This window comes from Melitaea cinxia, chromosome 24 (assembly GCF_905220565.1).
Source record: "Melitaea cinxia chromosome 24, ilMelCinx1.1, whole genome shotgun sequence".
Taxonomy (NCBI): domain Eukaryota; kingdom Metazoa; phylum Arthropoda; class Insecta; order Lepidoptera; family Nymphalidae; genus Melitaea; species Melitaea cinxia.
Window position 1 is genome coordinate 4,579,077 of NC_059417.1, and position 15,594 is coordinate 4,594,670.

The following is a 15,594-nucleotide window of genomic DNA, read 5'->3' on the forward strand; positions in this document are numbered from 1 at the left end:
ATGAAAAATATGATAGTGAAAAAAATCAGTGTTTAAATAAACCTGATAATTCAATGCGAGAACTATAACCCACAAATAATATTTTGTATTATTGTATTTTGTATATTGTGTATATTATTAGTATTATGTACTGGTAGAATATGCATTAGCGTCAAGTCCGCCTTTGTACACACTTGTATTAGTGTATTTATTGTTCCACAAAGAATTTAATTAAAATAAATACCCTTTGTTTCCCGAATACAAATAAATAAATAAGGTGTTTTCTTTGCGCAGCTTTGAAACGTAGATACAAGTAGTATTTTAAAAACTTGTTACGAATTGCCTATTCCAAAGTCTTAGTAACGTCGTGTAACTTGAGCACGGATCAGAAATTGCATTTGTACCAACAGGTGCGCGTCGATATTGTATCAGTGCTATAAGTCTGTCACGTAACTAGCGTTCTATTCAATAAAGCTCTCGCGCCAAAGTTCAGCACGTTTCTGCTACAGCAGTCAAATTTACTAAGGAACTTTAGTTCTATTTTAAAGGAGTATTAGAAGCAGACCGTTCTATTTCATTATTGTTTTAAATTATTAGATACAAATTGCGATTTCAGTCACGTTGACTTTTGCGACTATTTTTCTGTCACATGACAACTCGTAACATGGACTCGTAAAATTTGTTTTCGTTGGTTTTACGTGACTAAAATAACATTTTTTTTTTTTAAATTGGTGCAAATCTCAAAAATCTCTGAAACTTGGTCTTATGTTTATTAGGTAGCTAAAAAAATGTGTATCTTGTTTTTTATATATTTTTGTAGCGTCAAGGGATTATTTTATTTTCTATAATATTATTTTTTTTTTAATTTTTTTATAGAAAATTTACCTCAAAACCTGCCATGCCTGTTTCACGACGCCTACTTCAGTCCATCTTCTACATACTTCGTTCTGGAGTGCTTGGGACCAGGCGTGCCAACGTCTAGCTTACACAAGATCTCGCTGCCTGAGCCCCGACTGTTGATGCATCTTGAGAATAATACAGCAGTGAAGGTATGGAAAAAATTTGTTCTGAATCTTAGCGATAACTATTTTTAATATTGAATGAAATTGTCAAATAATGCGTATATTTAATTCAAAAAATCTTACTCCTACTATATGTTTCTAACTGTTCCTATGTTCCGGCTCATGTTCATTACAATTTCTTCAGTAATTTTAAACATCCGCACAATTTCACAATTATAAAATTAGCGAGATATAAAATATTTCGTAATTTTGAATATTAAAAACATGTTAAAAACTTTGTTAAAATAAATAATTTTACTTACAATCTGATTCCATAATGCTACTATCTATCTATACTAATATTACAAAGAGGTAAAGTTTCAAACTTTGTTTGTATGTAGGGGGTAATCTTCGTAAATACTGATCCGATTATGAAAATTCTTTCACTAACAGAAAGCTACCCTATTCAGGAGTGATATAGGCAGTATTTTATTATTGTTGAATAAAAAAATCAGTGAAAAATAATCTTCTAATATATAAAATTCTCGTGTCGCACCGCGAGAATGTAGCGCGCGTTTTTAAGTTAAACTCCTCCGAAACGGCTTGACCGATTCTCATGAAATTTTCATATTGGGTAGGTCTGAGAATTGAACAACATCTATTTTTCATCCCCCTAAATGCTAAGGGTAGTCCATCCCTAAATTTTTTTATTTTAATTTTTAGAAAAATAATTTTTTTTATTATGATTTGGCGTTGAAAAATACATACAACCCTAAATTTTCACCCTTCTACCACCAACCCCTATTTTTAAATAGCGTTTAGCGGCAAGACAACGTTTGCCAAATCAGCTAGTAGTATATGTAAAGTCGGAGACATGCGAGCGAGATGAAAACTACTATATACCTATTTGCATCACAAAAATAATTAACGCCCAACGAAGTGGCTACGGGTCGGCTAGTTTTGAATAATTTTATTAGTACTGTATGATTTTATTAAATTTGACAGTTTACAATAGAAACAAATAATATTGATCCGAACTACAGCTATAGAAAATCTGAAATTCAACATTCGATATTCAAACCGTGGACGTTGAAAGTTTAAAGAAATCCATCTTTATTTATTACATCGTAGTATATCGTCTATAAAAATATCTGTATTTTTACTGTATGAAATTTTACGAGAAATTGGCGCTATAACCGCGACGTGTGTGGCTTGATCGATATGCATTGTGATTCTAAATTTTATTCCTTTTGTGCATTCGTTTTACTGTTCGAACAATTTAAACTGTATCGGTTTGACCATAAAATTGTATTTTGTTATTCTTGTTTATAATTGAAAACAAAATGCAAATAGTTGTTTTATAATTTTTGACACATAAATATTTTTAAACAAAATAAATTATAATTATTTAAATTGTCTGTAATAATTTGAGGTGTATTTTTATTTAAATTCAGAATTAGTGATGAAATCATTTGTATCTCAAATTTACTGGTTTTAAAAATATTTCATATTGTATCTATTTTATCGATTTTTATATAAACTTTTTACTTCGTATTTATTATTGATTTCTTTATCAATTTGATTTTAGTAGTTTTTAGTTAATAGTATAATATAAAACATTATAAAATTAGCACAGCATTATAGCAATTGAAACAGAACAAGAAAATATCACATGAATATATTAAAATATTTTATTTGATATCGTCAAAAATTATATACTCGTAATTATTCGTATTCCTATAGGAAAGGCTATCAGCCATAGCGTTACCGACTCCACGGACATTCTCAGTACAACTATCGAGTGGTCAAGCTGCCCGAGTGCGTTTGCTCCTACCTCCAGGACTGCGGGAGGACGAGGTCACTAAATATCCATTAGTTATGAAGGTGTAAGTATGATATTTGTAACTTTAATTGATTTTTAAGTACTCGGTGAATATATTTAACGCTTGTTTCATAGTTGCATTACTAGTCTGTTATAATCATTGGATTTATAATCCTAATGAATTTTATCAAACAATTCCTTATGTTGAAGTTTATCACTTGGGATAATTTAGGTTAATAATATGTATTATTTGTTTTCGATGTATAAATACGAATAGTAATTATCTTATTTTTAATTATTCAAACTTTTATACTATTAATTATATTTATTAAAGTTGAAAAATTAAATCGTAAGATTGGTACAAAAAAAAATTATAAATATCACCCTAAACGCTATAAGTTTATCACTTAGGATAATTTAGGTTAATAATATGTATTATTTGTTTTCGATGTATAAATACAAATAATAATTGTCTCGTTTTTAATTATTGTTATTTTTATCCTATTAATTATATTTATTTGTCTATTTTGTGTTTTAATTCATTATATTTAACTCCTTAAATATAAATTGTTAATAATGATAATGAAATGGTAAATAAATTAATAATTAAATTATAATTCACATTAATATAATATTTAAAAAAAGGAATGCACATTTTAGTTGTTTTAAAATTGTTGTTATTATTAAGAAATATTATTATAGTTATTGTTAATTCAAAATTTATTAAAATGTAATTATTTAAATGTAATTGTACTAACATTAGATTATAAGCAACATTGTTACTAAAACTATATGGGCTAGTCCCGAAATAAAGATTATTATTATTATTTAAATTGAAAAATTATATCCGGAGATTGGTACAAAAAAAAAGAAACAAAATATTATAAATATCACCCTAAATTCTATAAATTCAGAAAAATGTTATTATTTTGATAATTTAGTATCGGTAGTTAATTAATATAATTAATATCCTTATCAATAACGTTTCGTGTTTAGACACGGAGCGCCAGGGAGTCAGCTGGTGACCGAGCAGTGGTCGCTGGACTGGGGCTCGCTGGCGGCGGGCGCGGGCGCCATCCTGGCGGCGGTGGACGCGCGGGGCGCGGGCGGGCGCGGGCTGGCGGCGCTCCACGCGCTGCACCGCCGGCTGGGGAGCGTGGAGCTGAGGGACCAGCTGGAGGTTGCTGAGTGCGTATATGTTTGTTTAGTGTGGCGGACCATCCAAGTTCGTAATAATAATAATAATAATAATAATAATAATTTTATTTCAGATAAAGTCCATACAATTAAACAGCAGAATACAAACATAATTAAGAAACAGAGAAAAAACCAAAATAAAACATAGGATAATTATATCAAAATACACACAAATATACAATATTTAGTAATCGATTAAATAGAATTCATGTCAATAATTTATTAATGTCAATAATAAGCAAAGTCAACCTATTAAATTAAATAATTAATTAACAAACAAAAAAAAGAAAGAAAAAAGAAAAAAAAAGAAAAATAAAGAAAGAAAGAAAATACTTTCTGAGTGACGATATGCCTAGGATAAACGCCTAACCTATAATCATAATTAAAAAATATCCACCCGGAGTGTAAAAACTTGTGACTGCGTGGATAGTGTGACATTAAGATGAATCTAAAACGCATACGTTTTCCTGTATAAAGTATATACAAAGATTCAGCGAAACATATTAAGATAGAGTATGGCAGGAAATTTTCTAGACCAAATTTGGCCCAATTGCCAAGTAGTGTTGTGTTTACGTGGTGAGTAAGGTGTTCAAAGCTCATGGTGAAGGTCCAGGGTAGGGTAACAACCGGTGAGCTGTATGCTTGTACGTAACCTGGTGGCCGTACTCTTGAAGTATATAAAAAACGAGTGTGCTTTAGACCACACGACTGACGTAAAACTTCTGTACAATGTGCACTGTGTCTTTGATATACAACGTAACTGGCTATGAGATAAAGAGAGAAAGAAAATGTGCTCGCACCTCCCTCTCTTGCTCCGTTCGCCTCACCCGATCACACTTTTTATAACGCTCTCGTCACGCATTCACCATCTTACAGCCCAAGTCAATCGTGCGGCACATCATCATCACCATTCCAGTCCTATTGCAGTCCACTGCTGGACATAGGCCCCCACAAGTTCGCGCCAAAAATGCGTGAGCTTATGTGTGTTGCCCATAGTCACCACGCTGGGCAGGCGGGTTGGTGACCGCAGGGCTGGCTTTGTCGCGCCGAAGACGCTGCTGCCCGTCTTCGGCCTGTGTGTTTCAAAGCCAGCGGTGCCAGTGCCAGTGTCAAGCCAAGCCAGCGTAAAGAAGTTTTACTTCAAAAACCACACTATTACAGTACAGTATAATGTACGTGTCCTATACATATGTGTACATGTCATTTATATATTAATACGTGAAGCAAAAACCTTGTACTTTTTACGAAAATTGCGCGGACGGAGGAGTATGAAATTTCGCACACTTATAGTTTATATAGAGAAAGAGTGCAGAATGCTAATATTTTTTTTTAAATATGCAAAAAAAACACATTAAATCAATAAAAAAAAACCATTACACACACTATCACATTACCACGTATTTGACACACATACGCTTGTATTTTGTTTAGTGTTCAAATTTAAATTTAAATTAATTATGGTTTTTTTTTTTTATTCTTTACTTTTGTAGGGACTTTTGTCTACACAAACATGCCAGCCCTATCATACCCCAATTCCCACTATGTCTAAGAAATGGAGAAAGAATCATTGATGATAGAAGATTATATTAACTGACAAATTTGCTGCATCAGACAAACGTTCTGTTAACACAGATAAAAATGTACCCATATCAAATTTATTTATACTAAAACGTTTCATCAATGATTCTCTCTCCGTTTCGTATTTATCACATTCACTTAATAAATGGTTTACATCATCTAGCAAGCCGCATGTGTCACAGTAAGGGGATTCAGCTTTTTTCATTAAAAAGTCAAACTTTTTGGATGGAAAATGGCCTGAACGTAATTTGAATGCCGTAGTAATTTGAATGTACTTTCTACCAATCCTTGCTTTTATAAACCAAGGTAAACGAGGGGGCTGATTTTGAATAATTTTGTACCATTATGTGTCGTGCTGTTGCTACGGCACCAAAGAATATAGCCACCTCCTCTCTTCCCGTGGGTATCGTAAGAGGCGACTAAGGGATAACAAGCTTCCACTACCACCTTGGAACTTAACAAGCCGACCGATGGCGGGATAACCATCTAACCGCTGGCTTTGAAACACAGGCCAAAGACGGGCAGCAACGTCTTCGGTGCGACAAAGCCAGCCCTGCGGTCACCAACCCGCCTGCCCAGCGTGGTGACTGGGCAACACACATGAGTTCACGCATTTTTGGCGCGAACTTGAAATGGAATGATGATGATGATGATGTACCATTAGACCCTTTTCTTTACTTGTAATGTCGACCACTGTGCGACCACTGGGCGACCACTAGTTGATTACAAGTGTCTGATGTCCCCCAGGTACCTGCGCGACTCGCTCCACTTCGTGGACGCGCGGCGCGTGGCGGTGTGGGGCCGCGCGCACGGCGGCTTCCTCGCGGCGCTGGCGCTGGCGAGCCCCGCGCGCGTGTTCCACTGCGGGCTCGCCGTCTCGCCCGTCACGCGCTGGCGCTACTACGGTGTGTACTGTTGGCTCATACTGCTTGCACGTGTTTGTTCGCTGGCGCTGGCGAGCCCCGCGCGCGTGTTCCACTGCGGGCTCGCCGTCTCGCCCGTCACGCGCTGGCGCTACTACGGTGTGTACTGTTGGCTCATACTGCTTGCACGTGTTTGTTCGCTGGCGCTGGCGAGCCCCGCGCGCGTGTTCCACTGCGGGCTCGCCGTCTCGCCCGTCACGCGCTGGCGCTACTACGGTGTGTACTGTTGGCTCATACTGCTTGCACGTGTTTGTTCGCTGGCGCTGGCGAGCCCCGCGCGCGTGTTCCACTGCGGGCTCGCCGTCTCGCCCGTCACGCGCTGGCGCTACTACGGTGTGTACTGTTGGCTCATACTGCTTGCACGTGTTTGTTCGCTGGCGCTGGCGAGCCCCGCGCGCGTGTTCCACTGCGGGCTCGCCGTCTCGCCCGTCACGCGCTGGCGCTACTACGGTGTGTACTGTTGGCTCATACTGCTTGCACGTGTTTGTTCGCTGGCGCTGGCGAGCCCCGCGCGCGTGTTCCACTGCGGGCTCGCCGTCTCGCCCGTCACGCGCTGGCGCTACTACGGTGTGTACTGTTGGCTCATACTGCTTGCACGTGTTTGTTCGCTGGCGCTGGCGAGCCCCGCGCGCGTGTTCCACTGCGGGCTCGCCGTCTCGCCCGTCACGCGCTGGCGCTACTACGGTGTGTACTGTTGGCTCATACTGCTTGCACGTGTTTGTTCGCTGGCGCTGGCGAGCCCCGCGCGCGTGTTCCACTGCGGGCTCGCCGTCTCGCCCGTCACGCGCTGGCGCTACTACGGTGTGTACTGTTGGCTCATACTGCTTGCACGTGTTTGTTCGCTGGCGCTGGCGAGCCCCGCGCGCGTGTTCCACTGCGGGCTCGCCGTCTCGCCCGTCACGCGCTGGCGCTACTACGGTGTGTACTGTTGGCTCATACTGCTTGCACGTGTTTGTTCGCTGGCGCTGGCGAGCCCCGCGCGCGTGTTCCACTGCGGGCTCGCCGTCTCGCCCGTCACGCGCTGGCGCTACTACGGTGTGTACTGTTGGCTCATACTGCTTGCACGTGTTTGTTCGCTGGCGCTGGCGAGCCCCGCGCGTGTGTTCCACTGCGGGCTCGCCGTCTCGCCCGTCACGCGCTGGCGCTACTACGGTGTGTACTGTTGGCTCATACTGCTTGCACGTGTTTGTTCGCTGGCGCTGGCGAGCCCCGCGCGCGTGTTCCACTGCGGGCTCGCCGTCTCGCCCGTCACGCGCTGGCGCTACTACGGTGTGTACTGTTGGCTCATACTGCTTGCACGTGTTTGTTCGCTGGCGCTGGCGAGCCCCGCGCGCGTGTTCCACTGCGGGCTCGCCGTCTCGCCCGTCACGCGCTGGCGCTACTACGGTGTGTACTGTTGGCTCATACTGCTTGCACGTGTTTGTTCGCTGGCGCTGGCGAGCCCCGCGCGCGTGTTCCACTGCGGGCTCGCCGTCTCGCCCGTCACGCGCTGGCGCTACTACGGTGTGTACTGTTGGCTCATACTGCTTGCACGTGTTTGTTCGCTGGCGCTGGCGAGCCCCGCGCGCGTGTTCCACTGCGGGCTCGCCGTCTCGCCCGTCACGCGCTGGCGCTACTACGGTGTGTACTGTTGGCTCATACTGCTTGCACGTGTTTGTTCGCTGGCGCTGGCGAGCCCCGCGCGCGTGTTCCACTGCGGGCTCGCCGTCTCGCCCGTCACGCGCTGGCGCTACTACGGTGTGTACTGTTGGCTCATACTGCTTGCACGTGTTTGTTCGCTGGCGCTGGCGAGCCCCGCGCGCGTGTTCCACTGCGGGCTCGCCGTCTCGCCCGTCACGCGCTGGCGCTACTACGGTGTGTACTGTTGGCTCATACTGCTTGCACGTGTTTGTTCGCTGGCGCTGGCGAGCCCCGCGCGCGTGTTCCACTGCGGGCTCGCCGTCTCGCCCGTCACGCGCTGGCGCTACTACGGTGTGTACTGTTGGCTCATACTGCTTGCACGTGTTTGTTCGCTGGCGCTGGCGAGCCCCGCGCGCGTGTTCCACTGCGGGCTCGCCGTCTCGCCCGTCACGCGCTGGCGCTACTACGGTGTGTACTGTTGGCTCATACTGCTTGCACGTGTTTGTTCGCTGGCGCTGGCGAGCCCCGCGCGCGTTTTCCACTGCGGGCTCGCCGTCTCGCCCGTCACGCGCTGGCGCTACTACGGTGTGTACTGTTGGCTCATACTGCTTGCACGTGTTTGTTCGCTGGCGCTGGCGAGCCCCGCGCGTGTGTTCCACTGCGGGCTCGCCGTCTCGCCCGTCACGCGCTGGCGCTACTACGGTGTGTACTGTTGGCTCATACTGCTTGCACGTGTTTGTTCGCTGGCGCTGGCGAGCCCCGCGCGCGTGTTCCACTGCGGGCTCGCCGTCTCGCCCGTCACGCGCTGGCGCTACTACGGTGTGTACTGTTGGCTCATACTGCTTGCACGTGTTTGTTCGCTGGCGCTGGCGAGCCCCGCGCGCGTGTTCCACTGCGGGCTCGCCGTCTCGCCCGTCACGCGCTGGCGCTACTACGGTGTGTACTGTTGGCTCATACTGCTTGCACGTGTTTGTTCGCTGGCGCTGGCGAGCCCCGCGCGCGTGTTCCACTGCGGGCTCGCCGTCTCGCCCGTCACGCGCTGGCGCTACTACGGTGTGTACTGTTGGCTCATACTGCTTGCACGTGTTTGTTCATCGTGCTGTATGAACAAACATTGAACTATTTGTTACAAAAAATAATAAAAAAGTAACAACTAAGTCCAAGTAATGTCAGATCGTTAGCGATTTTTTATAAGTATATAAATAAAATGTGTTAAAAAAAATTCAAACTTATTTCTAGCCTTTAGTATTTATTTTCCAAAAAAAAAATAGAAAATTTGGAAAGCGCAATGTGGGACGTCCTCCGGCCCGTTGGACCGACGATCTTCGTAAGATTGCCGGTGTAGGCTGGATGAGGATTGCGGAAAACCGGGATTTCTGGCGCGAACTTGGGGAGGCCTGACTGACTGACTATTTATTTTAGAACTTATCCAATTGTAGATTATAAATAAAAAAAAAACGTCTTCAATAACATAAAAATACACATTATTAGAGATAATTCAAAAAAATTAATCAGAAATCAATTTTAAATGGAACCATGTCTAAAACCACCTTGTGATTAAAAAAAGAATTATCGAAATCGATTCAACCAGTAAAAAGTTATGAGGCAACATGTAAATAAAATACAGTAGAATTGAGAACCTTCTTTTTTTTTTGAAGTCGGTTAAAAATTATTCAATTAGTTCGATATATTTTAAGCCCAAGACTAGCTAATTTAATTAAATGATTCTATTATCCATTATTATTAATGAATTTAACTGAGTCTAAGTGACACGTTCCACTATAACGTCGTTCTACGATAATAATATTATTTTCTATCACAACCTAAGCATTATCGTAAACTTCTAATGGTTATTTGAACTACTTTTAATAAAAAATAACAAAACTAAAATATTTTTTCTACTTTTCTTATTCACTTATTATCTTAACTCCGATCAATAATTAAAGTCAAGTCGCAAAAGTTTCAGATACCCATTACGTGTGTAGATTACTCTTGATACTTGACGTGCGACAAACAATTACCAAGACGAATTAGATACGAATTGATAAATTAAAACAATCAAATAGAATTGCTTAACGATTTTTATTGTAACGAGTATATTCAAGTCATCAAAATTAATGTATCATTTCTTATTCATACTTGGTGCATAATGATACAATATAGAAACAATAAATAAGGTTGATCAGAATCAACTTGTATCAGACATAATAGGCGACCGTAATGCTTACGCAACGAACAACGATATTCAGGCAATCGTGGGGCAAAATAACGTAAAAAGGAGGGAAAGGCAAAGATTTCATTTTTACGGATTAATATTTTTGTGACGTCAGAAAAGTTGTGTATAAATTAAAAACTTGAATGAAGCTTATTTGCCAATTACGCTATCATCATTCAGCCTATACAGTCCACTGCTGGACATAGGCCTCCACAAGTCCTCGCCAAAAATAACGTGAACTCATTTGTTTCGCCCATAGTCACCACGCTGGGCAGGCGGGTTGACTATGGGCAATTACGCTAACTAGAGAAAAAAATATTTAAGTCGATATCATTTAGGAAAAAAGTTTACTTCGTACTCAGCATCAGCGTACGCGGAACGCTACATGGGCTTCCCAAACGCAACTGGCAACTATCGGGGTTACGCTGACGCTGACGTCACCAAGCAAGCTGCGGCCCTTCAAGATAAAATGCTGTTACTGGTGCACGGCACCGCTGACGACGACGTGCACGTGCAGCAGACTATGGCGCTGGCGAGGGCGTTGTCCGACCGGGGCAGCACCTTCAGACTACAGGTGGGCTTTATTCGGTCAATTATTGTCTACTATGTTTGTTATGCTTCAGCCTGTAATATCCCACTGTTGGGCATAGGCCTCTTTCCCCATGTAGGAGAAGGATCAGAGCTTAATCCACCACGCTGCTCCAATGCGGGTTGGCGGATATATTCCCTACTATGAGTAACGATCGCTATCAGGTGTACATGATAACAACCGAGACCGACGGCTTAACGTGCTCTTCGAAGCACGGTGGGGAGGCCCACAAGGATTGCCACACACCCAGACCACGGCAAACACCTGTATGGACAATACAAATGTATATCATGTGCGGGGATCGAACCCGCAACCGCCAGCGCAACCGGCACAATCCATAGCTGTGACCGTTGCGCCAACGCGGCGTCATGTAGTCTTAATTCACATCGTTGCGAGGCCAATTCTTCTATGAAGGAAGGGTCCTTTTTAACTGAGTCAATATTTTAAAGTAAGATTGCCGGTCTAGGCTGGATGAGGATTGCGGAAAACCAGGATGTCTGGCGCGAACTTGGGGAGGCCTGTGTCCAGCAGTCGACTGCCATAGGCTGAAGTGATGAATATTTTAATATAATTACTCTTTGACGGTTCGCAGGGATGTGGACAAAAGGTGCCAATCAAACCACTAATTGCAAATTCATGTGACGTTTCGATCCTTTATTGGACCATCATCAGGCATCTACAATACATACAAACATTGAAGAAAGCTGTACAACTAATTAATCCATACAACAACAAAACAGCTTTCTTCAATGTTTGTATGTATTGTAGATGCCTGATGATGGTCCAATAAAGGATCGAAACGTCGCATGAATTTGCAATTAGTGGTGTGATTGGCACCTTATGTCCACTTCCCTGCGAACCGTCAAAGAGTACTTATAGCAAATGGACGCAACGATAAATAATTTTAATATAATATTACTCAGTTATAATTTCATAGCGAGATTTTAAAGATGTAGTCTTAGAATTCCTCAATACGGGTATACCGGGTACTGGATTCACAAAAAGTTACTTAAGGTTAAATTTTTCGAAATATTTTAATATTATCACGGCCTAAATTACCTACAGATATACCCAGATGAGGGTCACAGCCTGGAAGGTGTGAAGAAGCACTTCTACCGTACCTTGTCTTCGTTTCTCGATGACTGCTTCAAGAAGCAAGTACCGCCCGAGACCAAGGCTGGTTTGCGAAACGGCGGAAACCTCGACTGAGATTCGTGGAGGGATGAGGAGTTGTACTCTTGGTAACTTTGTTTTTTATATCGTATACAAGTAATTAGACACTGGCAAAAACATATATACATGGTGTTCTGTTAATATAAAAAAATAGTATTACAATTAACGGCAACTTGGTGATATAAATTGATGAAACGCAGAAATATTGACTTTCTGCTTAATACTTTATTATACCATAAATAATTGCTTCTTTTATTCTTGTGCAGAATAATTGGATTTCTTCAATTTAAAATACATAAGTTATAACATTATTCGATATAAAACTTATATTGTTAATATTGTTACCGTTGTACATTATGATATTGATTGTTATGTTATTGTATTGTTATGTTATGTTATTGTTACAGGTAATTACTTTGAAGTAGAAACCGCAAGCGAAGAGTTTATTAAAATCTGTAGTACAATTATTTCCATATCCCATTCGATATTACTGCCAAATGGACTATTTCATACACATCAAATATGCATGTGATACATAGTTATAACGATAATAGTGTAAATGTGCGAGTGAAGATTCTATGAAGCTTTGAATATCCCTGCGCAAAACTGTGTGGTGTTGTGTGTGAGCGACAAAATGTGTGACTAATTGACTTTGTTATATGAAACGCACAAGGAGATGTGTCAGTGCGAAAATGTGATCAAATTACGGTGTTAAAGCTGATGTTTCACACGAATGACATGTTCGCTTAGTTTAGTCAAAAATTTAGTCAAGTCGACGCGTGCGAGTAGCTGTCTCCATCTCGCCTGACTGCGTGCTGTTAGTTACAATTTAAAGCCTGTTTCTTACGGACATTTAAAGAAAAGTGGTGTATTTCGAGTTTTTGTCATGATAAGATATTAGGGCTCTGACAAAATCCTTAATAAACTGGCTTAATATGCAGAAACGGCAGAAACGGATCATCGAGTTAAGCCAGTTCAATAGTCGGGCAAGAAGAATAACGCTTTTACTTTGTGCTCGACTGAGGACTGGGGGGGGGTGATTTTGGGTTATTAGGGAGGTTATGGTTGTTAAATTGCTTGCTACTCGACTTAATTACAAGCATAGCGTGAACAAGCTCTTCGAGTAAGGAAGTAACTCTTTCACGAAGTTGTTACATGTGTTAAAGTTACGTGATTGGTTTTCGTCAGTGATTTAACCAAAGACTTTGTGTGGAACTTATACGAACTTGAGAGAGGTCGATTAGTTTTTCGTTCGATTAAAATTATGATGTCCTCCTAGACGTACCATTCTACTGACCCTCTGATGACTATTTAAATTATACGCTGTATGTGTCAAACCAAATATTTAACACGTGGTTCAATAAGTCCCGAGACTAAGTACTAAAAAAAGGTCTTTTTTATAAAATTAATTTTTATTCATCAACACAGTCTCCTCCAAGAGCGATACAGTCCCTCCAACGCTTTTCTAACTTTTCTATTCCATGTGTGTAGAACGATTTGTCTTTGGCTTCAAAATAAGCCTCCGTTGCTGCGATAACTTCACTATTTGAGTCAAATTTCTTACCCTGAAGCATTTTTTTGAGGTCTGCAAACAGCCAGTAATCGCTGGGGGCCAAGTCTGGCGAATAAGGGGGATGAGGAAGCAATTCGAAGCCCAATTCGTTAATTTTGGCCATCGTTCTCACGGACTTGTGACAAGGCGCGTTGTCCTGGTGAAACACCACTTTCTTTTTGTTCATGTGAGGCCGTTTATCCACAATTTCGTACTTCAATCGCTCCAATAAGCACATGTAATAGTCACTATTTATATTTTGCCCCTTTTCAAGGTAGTCGATGAAAAGTATTCCATGCGCATCCCAAAATATAGACGCCATAACCTTACCGGCCGATTTCTGAGTCTTTGGACGCTTCGGGCGGCTTTCACCAGCCGCTCTCCACTCCGCTGCCTGCCGATTGGATTCCGGAGTGAAATGGTATATCCAGGTTTCATCCATTGTTACATACCGACGTAAAAAATCCTTTTTATTATGATTCATCAGCGCCAAACATCGCTCTGAACCATTGATACGTTGTTCCTTTTGATTAGTTGTAAGCAAACGCGGCACCCACTTAGAAAAAAGCTTTTTCATGGCCAAATTTTTATGTAAAATAGTGAAAACACTACCAGCTGAAATCTTCACTATCTCGGCTATCTCTCGCACTTTTACCTTCCGATCTTCCAATACGATTTTGAGGACTTGGTTAATATTTTGTTGAGTCACTGCTTCATTTGGACGACCTGAGCGTTCCCCATCATTGGTGTCCATGCGACCGCGTTTGAAGTCGGCATACCACCGACAAATGGTTGCTTTAGAGGGAGCTGATCCTGCATAACATTTTATAAGCCATTGCTGTGCTTCAACGGTATTTTTTCCCATTAAAAAACAATGTTTTATCAACACGCGAAACTCGTTTTTTTCCATTGTATCGAAATTACAACCGTAGCGTCACTTAATGTTTCAAAATCAATAATTTTATTGTTCCATTTTTAAAAATTTGACACATATTCTTGTATTGATAGCCAGTACTTTTTTAAAAATCAAAAGAGTTTTTAATATATGCGCCATTTCCAGGTTAGTCTCGGGACTTATTGAACGATCTAGTAATTTCGAATGTGTAAAATTTTAAAAGTATTATGATACAATTTTAAATCATACCAAAACATCGATGGAATAATGATCGCTTTTAATTTTAAAATATTGATTATTCACTGTGAAGGATAATGTTCTTCTTTGGACATTTGTGCGTCGCCAAATATTGTATTGAATATTTGGCGATGCACATATATTTGTTTATGTTAGTATAAATATTGTTGTGTCTTGAAATACATGATGTATTAAAAAATAGATGAGTAAGTTATATTCAAACGCACAAGGTTATTAATAACGTTGTTTTCGATTCCTTAACGAAAAATTGCATTGAAACTTTTATTTATTCACTAAGGAACGTTATAGCGTGTGTATTTTACGTTTTAAATGTTTGAAATAACTTATAATCTAAGATACGAACAGGACGCGATCTTTACCTATCTGCTGAACGGATGAAAATTAATTTCTATTTATTTTCTCTAACAACCGCTCTGGTGTGGTGGCGTGTAGTCGCCTAAAACACCAACGGTTCGCGCATTCGATTCCCGCTCGAGATGGTTATTTGTATTTGTACAAATATTTCTTTCCAGTTTGGATGTATGTCCTTGTGGGCCTCCCCACCGTGCCTCGGAGAGCACGATAAGCCGTTAGTTCCGGTTGCTATCACACATATACCCGAGGAAGTTCATCTCTAGTTCGTATCTCCAACTACATACGTAAATTTATTTTGTCAAAAGTCATACAGTTTATTTGAAACCACAATTTCTATGTTTACAAACAATAAATAAAAATATCAAATAAGTTTTATGTATTGTTAAATAATACTTTACAATATTTAAAATCTAAAAAAAAACAGCAAAAGAAAACTTC

General features: G+C 41.0%; 1 protein-coding gene across 1 annotated transcript in view; it reads left to right on the forward strand.

Annotated features, from left to right (window-relative positions):
• LOC123665503 (inactive dipeptidyl peptidase 10) overlaps nucleotides 1-12,133 on the forward strand; it is a gene marked incomplete at its 5' end in the record, with an annotated part of 113,933 nt that extends 101,800 nt beyond the window's left edge. The window contains 6 exons of the mRNA XM_045599796.1: nucleotides 856-1,028; nucleotides 2,724-2,866; nucleotides 3,799-3,990; nucleotides 6,325-6,482; nucleotides 10,698-10,909; nucleotides 11,990-12,133. Coding sequence (XP_045455752.1) covers nucleotides 856-1,028; nucleotides 2,724-2,866; nucleotides 3,799-3,990; nucleotides 6,325-6,482; nucleotides 10,698-10,909; nucleotides 11,990-12,133 — 1,022 coding nt within the window. The remainder of the gene's footprint in view (nucleotides 1-855; nucleotides 1,029-2,723; nucleotides 2,867-3,798; nucleotides 3,991-6,324; nucleotides 6,483-10,697; nucleotides 10,910-11,989) is intronic.
• Nucleotides 12,134-15,594: the final 3,461 nt, after the last annotated feature.